Source organism: Coccinella septempunctata, chromosome X (genome assembly GCF_907165205.1).
Source record: "Coccinella septempunctata chromosome X, icCocSept1.1, whole genome shotgun sequence".
In the NCBI taxonomy this organism is placed as follows: domain Eukaryota; kingdom Metazoa; phylum Arthropoda; class Insecta; order Coleoptera; family Coccinellidae; genus Coccinella; species Coccinella septempunctata.
In genome coordinates, this window is record NC_058198.1 from 3002894 (window position 1) to 3012500 (window position 9607).

At 36.9% G+C, this 9607-nt stretch overlaps 1 protein-coding gene and 1 long non-coding RNA gene across 5 annotated transcripts in view; one reads left to right on the forward strand and one right to left on the reverse strand.

The window, feature by feature from the left end:
* Positions 1–51: 51 nt before the first annotated feature.
* Positions 52–5770, reverse strand: LOC123321403. The gene is made up of 3 exons (XM_044908970.1): positions 4850–5770; positions 4548–4796; positions 52–4255 (listed from the first exon to the last, which is right to left on the reverse strand). Exons 1-3 carry the CDS (start codon positions 5621–5623, stop codon positions 242–244), a joined length of 5037 nt encoding a protein of 1678 aa, XP_044764905.1. The 5' UTR covers positions 5624–5770; the 3' UTR covers positions 52–241.
* Positions 5771–7243: 1473 nt separating this feature from the next.
* LOC123321932 overlaps positions 7244–9607 on the forward strand; it is a 12017-nt gene continuing 9653 nt past the window's right edge. For 2 of the 4 annotated variants that reach the window (XR_006538983.1, XR_006538984.1), the window contains exons 1-3: positions 7269–7376; positions 7432–7902; positions 8136–8307. This is a non-coding gene — a long non-coding RNA (uncharacterized LOC123321932). Of the gene's footprint in view, positions 7377–7431; positions 7903–8135; positions 8308–8495; positions 8522–9607 lie in introns of those variants that run through there. The other 2 variants (XR_006538985.1, XR_006538982.1) reach the window with 2 other exon arrangements.

A 9607-nucleotide genomic window follows, 5' to 3' on the forward strand; every position in this document is an offset into this window, starting at 1 on the left:
GGGCTGTGCATACTAAGTATACATGCCTATAGGAAGAAATAATACAGTTAATGAAAAAACAAATCATTTTATTCATCAATAAATGAGGAATTTGGAAGGAACAACAGTTCATAATTTAACGCAAATTATGAGGAAACAACTAAAAATATTGAATAAAAAAAAGTGAAATCAATTTTCTTATGAATAGTAAAAAAATTAACGAAATAAAATGGAGGATACATACATAGATATAACCTAAATCTTAAACTTCAACAATACCATTTGTAACAAATACATCATAATAAAATGAGTAATCATCTCTGTGCTTATCATAAATATGGACCAGTAGGGGGTCAACATTAACCATTTTAATATATTTAGTCTCGCCAGCTAGTGACTGAATGTGCTTAGAGAGAACATTTTCTTGGTCAGTCCTCAATAATTTATAATCAATTGTGGCATCTGCAAATCTTGCAGGAAAATCCAACCATTCTGGCTTTATACATTTCAAATCAGAAATTTTCACAACTTCAAAATTACCATAATCAACGTAAATCACAGTTATATATCCACAGTCTTGCGCATCTACTCTAAGTATCTTGGCTCTATACCACTGCTTATCATCTTCAAACAGACTTAAACAAGGTAGTCCAATTTCAATGCTCTCATTTTCGAGATATTCTACACTATCAATATTATCTCTGATAGTTTTGGTTAAAGCTTCAAAGTCTTCTTCTAGGGATTGAGTATCAGGATGATAAATAGATACTGTTTTATAATCATAAACGGCAATTATATCCATTTCTGTAATTTCTTCTGTGAATTCAGCATAGTTATATCGTTTGGCAACACATCCCTCTTGATTGTTTTCCTCGCGTTCAACAGTGCTGTATCCCTCAATTTCTACTGATCCATTTTCAACCTCATCTTCAATTTCCTCAACTGCCTCTTCGTTTTGCTCCGGTTGTATGTCAGTACTTGGGCTATCACAATATTCATTGTTTTTAATATACTCACTGTTAGCAGTGCTCTTAATATGATTCGAGTTTTTGGATTCTTCTGTAACATTATGTTGTGATCTATATAAATTTGGGCATAACTCTACAAGTAGGTCATTATAGCAGACATCATTGACGTTGTAGACATCAGCAAGAGGAACAGCATCACTTAAACTGCTCCTTATAACAATCTTTGCATATTCAGGTGCTGTGCTGATCAGAGTTTCAATTTCTGATTCTGTCCATGATTCCTCTTTAGAGAGCACATCATGCAACTTTATTTTTGAAACCATTATTGGTATTTCAGGGTACATAATTTTGTTATGTAGGTCATTTACCTTCACTATATGGTCACTACCAAAGTCCACCATCAGTATCAAAGCGGTCACTTTATCGATAACTTTCAAGATTACGCTTCGATACCAATTTCCATCAGAACGAACTGTCACCATTTGATTTTCCCGCATTGTGAAGGAAGGAATTGGAATGGTATCAAAGTACTCCTTCATGTTTTTCTCCATTTCCTCATAACACTTCTGCATCTTCTCTTCCCGAATGAAGAGATATCCTTTGTTTTCAGCACAAGTTATATATGCGAAAAATTCTTTCGTTGTGAAATTCAAAGGTTGCTTCCATTCTTTAATATTGACAGATTTAACTTTCCTGTCCCTAAGGGGTGTAAATGCCGCTTCCGAATCCGTTGTTTCTGTTTCAGATAATTTAGTGTCACATACATCATTCATAACAGTTTGTTCCTGATCATGTTGAGTACTGGTAGATGGTTCTTCTTTTTTGGGCGACAAACTACGTGAAATCTCGTTATTCACCCAAAATGCTAATCCAACTTTAACAACTTTCTTGTCAATTGAAATGAATTTACGATGGGACGGCTCCAACGCGGCACCCTGTATCAATTTCGAATACCACATAGTTACAGGCATGGACAATTTGGATTCATCATCTGCAATTTTTTTCATGAAAATTTCGTCATGTTTTTTGAACAATAGTTGAAACCACTCTAAAGATAAATTACTCCATTTGCTACTATCCCCTGCTGGCTTGATGTTTGCCAGATGACATTTAAAGACTGAATTTGGGAAATTATTCGCAAAATAAGGGGCAATGAGCCTCAGTTTTTCGGAGTCAACCCATAAATAGTTCGGTTTATCCAAAAAATTGACACAATATTTGTTTCCATCGACCTTACGTATTATGCCCCTATAATACATATTATCACTTTTATCATATACTACAACCTTTTCATTTTTCTGCCAGTTCTTTTTCTCAATACTGGAGGGTTTCTGTGATTTATAATGAATCTGTAATTCTTCATGAAGCTTTTCAGCATCAGCTTTCTTAGAGACAAATGAGACGTAAAATGAAAATGGATTCTCGAACCGTATCATTTCAACTTGTTGTATGAGACCTTGTATATTATCAGTCTCTTCATCCTCAGAGTCATCCTTGAAGAATAGAATGTTATTTTCTTCATTCATACCATCTTCCTCACTGAGGAGCCATATTTTTGTTTCAGTCAATCTTCCTGTTGATGAAGCTAAATTCATTTCCACTAATGATGCATTTATATTTATATCATAATTTTGTTGTGGCTCGAACAACACCATTTCCAAGGGGTCTTGATTGCTCACTAGCATCTTCATCCGTACTTTCCCTTTGAAATATCTCTCTAAATATTCCCTAATGACTGCCAAATTGCTCCAGCTATCATTGTTCAAGGGGGCAACATCGGCCAATTTTGCGCAAACAACAAGACACTCAGATTTTTTGAAAGGCTCAAAAAGTTTTCTTATGTTTTTCCATAAGACCTCGAAATGCTCTCCTAAATCAATTAGGTAAACATTGGCCGTCTTCTTCTCCTCAGAGACATCCACAATTTTTGCTCTGTGCCATTTGCCAAAATTCTCAGTTTGATGGAAAACGACCACATAGCTGTTTTTAATGGGAAGGTGTATATCACAATTTGACTTGTTATAATAGCCCTCCATTTGTTTGATCAAATGATTGAATGAATTTTCATAAGTGGTTTTTTGCACATAAATATGCCAAGGATCCAGAATGTACCTAATAAATACTTCATACGAATTACCCACAATGAAAATGTCACTATTATCATAAATTTTGTTCCGAACAGGAGTTTCTCTGATAGGTTGGGATTTGTTTGAATCCTTTCTCAGGGCATCACAACCAAATATTAGCAAGTCAGTAACCGAACACGAACCTCCAATTGAAGTGCTAATATTTAGTTCAACAGTGCATATATTGTTAGAAAATTCTTTAGTGAACATAAGTAATTCTTTGTTAACATCTATCAACTTTGCAAGTTCCCAATGTGTATGTTTGGGCCATTTAAAATTTGATGGATTGTCCAGTCTGCACTCAAAAGCAAATGGTTTCTTCTTAGCAAGACTAGAAGATATATACATCATTTCATCCTTAGTTACCAAATCAGTATTCCCAAAATCTATGAATTTAACTTTGTACTTCTCCTTCCTGTCAATATCAAACTTTTCCATAACTCTCACCCGACTCCAAGCATTATCATTGCCTACCCTTCTTGCCAAATACAACTCCTTCATCTGTACTTCATTCACTCCTAATGTCATTCGACTAACATGATTCTTTATTTCTTGCTCCAGTTGTTTGAACTTACTATCATCCTCTTTATGTTGGACATAAAAAGAATCCAAAGAATTTATGTGGGTAACATATACAGTCTGTTGTCTGAATCTATCATTTTTTGTCTGATGATTCAATTTGAACCTTGAATTGCTACTGGGTTCTGAGTCCAATGAACTTCTGCTCTTAGAGGATTCAATTTTTTTCTCTTTGCTCACAAGCTCGATGTTCTCTTCCCGATATTCCAGAGGTAATTCATCTACTTCAATCAGTTTGTAGGTCACTTCTTCAGGAACATCAAGCTTAAAATATTTTTCTAATTCTTGTACCCTTTCATCAATTACCAATCTAGGTTTTTCGTGGATTTCACTGGCAACTAAAATTGTTGGCAAATTTTTCATTTCCCTCAACTTATCCAACAGCATTCTCATGTTGAACTTCACTGATTTACGTTCTTCCACACAACTGATCAAATTATCTAGGGTTTCAATTTTCGATACGATATCTTCGTTCAATCCTGTCAAATTGGAGTTGCTGCTTTTAAAAAGTTTTGCTTCTTGCACAAGTTTCTTCTCCATGAAATAAAGCTGTGCATGAATATCCACAAAATGTTGAGCGATCTCCATCTCCAAGTCAGATACCTTGAAAAAATGAAATATACAGAACTTCAAGGATATCCTGAAGAATAGTAGCCCTTTTTCAAACTTCGAGACCTCCAAAAACAAATTCAGAAATAGGAATTATAAGGAATTGTGCTTCTAATTTACTCTAATAGTAATATAGTATATATAATAACAGACTTTTAATACCAAATTCTAATTGAAAAAGTTTGAGCATACGACCAGACCCAAATTCCTCTTCTTTCTCATTCTTGAAGCATAAAATAATTTTGGGCACTTTCTAATTGATCTGTTCTTTGATTAAATAACTTACCACATTGGTTTCTTCCATTTTAGAAATTTTTGACTGAGATACTGCGAGTTGTTTTCTTGTTATTTTAGCCTTTTCATATGCGTCCAATAATTCTGCTTCTTCTGCCTCATTGAGGCGACCTAAGTAACTACGGGAATGGCCCTCATGCTTTTCCAAAATGCAGTAACAGCAGCAACTTTCATTGCAATCGTTACAATATAATTCTTGATCCATAGAATGATCTGGACATTTGCACAGCTCCAAAGAAGCCTTCAAAAATAACATTGTTATAAGGTAAAAAAGAAATTTGGGATGAAACTTACATTTTTCAATGGAACTCTTTTATGAGACAGTAGCTGCTTTCCACTCTTATGTAAAGCATCATCACAGTATTTACAATATACTCCACAACAGTCGATACAAGAAATTGTTCCAGAATTCTTACAGTTTTTAAATCCACATTTCTCACTAGGATGCACTGCTAACTTCTGATTTTCAAAACTCGTTCGACTCTTTACATCTGTTGCTGTTAAAGCAATATTAGGAAACTCTATCATGGTGTTATTGAATCTAGAACAAGTTATTTGTCCCAACACATAGTGATTGAATTCATACGACTGCTTTTTTTCAAATTCAGTTTTTGAGCATATAACACATTGAATGTGATTTGTTGTTTTGATGCATTTATTGATGCATTCTTCACACACTGTATGCTTACATGGTAGTATTCTTGGAACATTTCCTGTTAATGTATTATTAGTGATGATGAAGCTGTAAGGATGTTTACACATAGGACAAGTATAGTTTTTAGATTTTCCTGCATCATTAAGTCTCACTGAGGAGGATTCAGATGAAACAGAATTTGATCTTGACAATTGCTGATAATTTCTTTTGGGTTGTCTACCATCCTTATCATACCATCTTGTGAATTGATTGTTTCTTTTTGTTTGACCACTTGTGTTGTCCCTGTTCGGAGTTCCCCGTCCAAAATGCGGAACAAATGGACATGGTTGGAAAAATTGATCACTTCTAGGAACGAACGATGGACCGGCATCAAATTGCCCACGTCTATTCCTCTTCGGGAATCTGGAATCCATTTTAACAAGAATTTAACACTAACAGCAACGATTAACCATATCTAACTGCTTGAGTATTAGTAGTTTTATACATTCAATGAAACATTAAACTACTCTTATAAACACTTAATTTCCACATTCAATAAGTTTGAATAGTTTTTTCACTCCAGAGACTTTCTCTATGTTTCACTCGATAATTAGTGGCGGTCACAGAATACAATTGTTTGCCGGCGAAAACGAAGTAAGAAGACACAACCAGAGATTACAGAGTAGAAGAAAAGTGTTACTCAGGGTTACTAACTCGATCCATTGAGGTCACGTGACGGATCTTCTCGGATTACTGACCCGGTTCTAAGTTTACGAACTTATCAGGTTAGGATTTGGAAGTGTCAGTCGTGAGAATAACATAACCAAAACGTCATTCAAATTTATTATAAACTTTACACATTTTATTGATGCAGAAACAGAGTTTATAAGAAAAAGTCGTAAGAATCTTCTTGCAATCTTGCGGAGAAATTTTATATTCCTATTGGAACTTCATTTCATGGATGAATATTTATACACGATACAGAGCCTGTTTACATTAGATTACCAGAGACAGTTCTGGGATTATTGGATACACAAGATTCTTGATGCTCCAGGAACAAGCAAGAAATTCATAAAAACTTGAGCGTTTCGTCAATAATAGATCGTTGAAATGTAAAGATCTGGAAGTTTTCTTGGGGATTGGATCATCCTAGAATCTGTAGTTCCCCAGGACCTCAAGAAAACAATAACCAAGATTTTACCGAAATTGGGAGGGGCTGCTAGTTTTAGCGTTGTAATTTTCAAGAATAAATAAATAAATAACAAAATATGGAATGATTTTATTCCCAGTCAGTTTTTTTGGGTTCCTGTTCCCAATTAATAATTGGATTTTCTGATGCTTTGCTTGAATTCATTGGCGTTTGCCATATCTTAAAATTTGTAGTGTGATCAATATCAATATCTATTTATCAAAATTAGGAGCAAGAAGAAAATTGCAGCTATAGTGGAATTAGCTAATGAAACTACACATTTCACATTGAGCCGAATTCTCTTCTATTTCCATAAATATTGAGAATAAGAGTAGAAAGCTTATACCCGCGTTTTTCATATACAAAACTAAACTGCAGTGCGCATGCGGCGACTCTAGCGATTCGAACGACCCTGCTTTTGATTTGTGTAGGGTTACGGTTAAACAACCCGAGTTAGTGATCGAGTTAGCAGCACCGTACTTTCCGAACACGGGTTGGATGTTCGGGTTAGGTAAACGAACGCAAGGGTTAGGGATCGTATGAACCCGGGTAAGTTTCCGAAAACGCCTTATGGGAAGTAATCTCTGCGGAGTCAAACCTCTAACCACAGAATACTAAGATAACCTCTATCTGCGAGTCAAACTCGATTTTAAATTTGTTTGGTCGCGCTCTCTTAACAAAGAGCTTGCTCTTAAGCTACATTCTATGCCAGAGACAGAGTTGTCTCTGTTCTATGCTATCTATCCATACCATTGAACTAAAGAAGTTCAATGATCCATACTACATTCACCATAGAGAAAGGGTCTCTGACATCTTCTACTCTGTAATCTGTGTCTGACATTCACAACACAGAACAGACAATTGAGTATTTTATCCGAAGTTTATTGCGAATGTAAATTTCGTGCCGAAGTGCACTTCGGCCCGCGAATTGAATGTGAATGCAGCTTTAGGTGTTGATTCAATTAGAGTACCTACCTTGATATCTAGAAGACATATTTGTGAGGCTGTTTTATAATCGAATTTATATATTTTTAAAAGATAATTTTGTTTTAGGTCTGGAGTTAGATAGCGAAATAAGTGGAGTAAACGGGCATAAAGTAAATCAAATCTAAAATTTTCATATTTTTGGACTGGCCAACAACCGTTTCAGTTATCAGAGAATAAGTTGCTGGCCAGCATAAACAAGGCCTCTCATTTGTATAGTTTTTACGGAACAGTCAAATTCAAGGAACAGCTTCGGCCTGTTCTGTTCTTTAAAAGCTCTTCTGCCGATGGGAACAGGTTCCGTTCTTCGAAAAGAACAGGTTTGCGAAGCGGTTTGTGCTAACAAGTTCTAAAGAATCTGTTCTGTTCTTTTCATAACATTTGTGTTCTGTGGTTATGGGACTGACACTTGACGTTTGACTTGGATTTTGAGAAAATTTGAATATTTTTGCTAAGAGCTAACATTTTTTATTGACCGATTCTTTTCTCTACTTTGACTTGATGACTTTTATGTGGTGATATGAATCGAGGAACCAATTTGTAAGTTGATTGATTTTGCAATTCTTTGATCATGTAACAAAATACTTGGGGAATCTTCAAAAGTGATATATGCAACACGTTTTGATACCCTCTGTATTCAATAGTGATACTGCTTATTATAAAAACAGATATCCTTATTATTCATATTTGATGTTCTGTAATCCATTGCAGCACTAGTCTTACCAATGGAAAACGCTGTAAGTCTTCAACAATTTGAATTTGTTTTTTTGCAGTTAATTTTATCTTGTGGAGTTTCTGGATGATAAAAAAAAAATTGGATGAATGGATTGAGGATCAGCTACAATGACACCTTCGACATATGGCCATATGGGTAAAGAGTACCCTCTTATGAGAATTGCATCAGTAATTAGAGAGAAGAAAGAATAACTCCTCTGGTCTGTCGGGGTGAGTTTTGAGTTGGGTTATCCATATTAGACCTTGTTTATACTGGCTGGTAACTTATTCCTTAATCCCTTAAATGGTTTTTGGCCAGCCTAAAAAGATTTATGTATAGTATATGCTGGTGCGTAACTCGCATATGGAAGTTGAAGAACAGTATAAACTAGCCCAACTATAGGGTTTTTATCACACAGAGTAGGGCATAAGTTACCAGCCAACAGACAGACAGACAGACAGACAGACAGACAGACAGACAGACAGACAGACAGACAGACAGACAGACAGACAGACAGACAGACAGACAGACAGACAGACAGACAGACAGACAGACAGACAGACAGACAGACAGACAGACAGACAGACAGACAGACAGACAGACAGACAGACAGACAGACAGACAGACAGACAGACAGACAGACAGACAGACAGACAGACAGACAGACAGACAGACAGACAGACAGACAGACAGACAGACAGACAGACAGACAGACAGACAGACAGACAGACAGACAGACAGACAGACAGACAGACAGACAGACAGACAGACAGACAGACAGACAGACAGACAGACAGACAGACAGACAGACAGACAGACAGACAGACAGACAGACAGACAGACACAGACAGACCGACCTACCTACCTACCTACCTACCTACCTACCTACCTACCTACCTACCTACCTACCTACCTACCTACCTACCTACCTACCTACCTACCTACCTACCTACCTACCTACCTACCTACCTACCTACCTACCTACCTACCTACCTACCTACCTACCTACCTACCTACCTACCTACCTACCTACCTACCTACCTACCTACCTACCTACCTACCTACCTACCTACCTACCTACCTACCTACCTACCTACCTACCTACCTACCTACCTACCTACCTACCTACCTACCTACCTACCTACCTACCTACCTACCTACCTACCTACCTACCTACCTACCTACCTACCTACCTACCTACCTACCTACCTACCTACCTACCTACCTACCTACCTACCTACCTACCTACCTACCTACCTACCTACCTACCTACCTACCTACCTACCTACCTACCTACCTACCTACCTACCTACCTACCTACCTACCTACCTACCTACCTACCTACCTACCTACCTACCTACCTACCTACCTACCTACCTACCTACCTACCTACCTACCTACCTACCTACCTACCTACCTACCTACCTACCTACCTACCTACCTACCTACCTACCTACCTACCTACCTACCTACCTACCTACCTACCTACCTACCTACCTACCTACCTACCTACCTACCTACCTACCTACC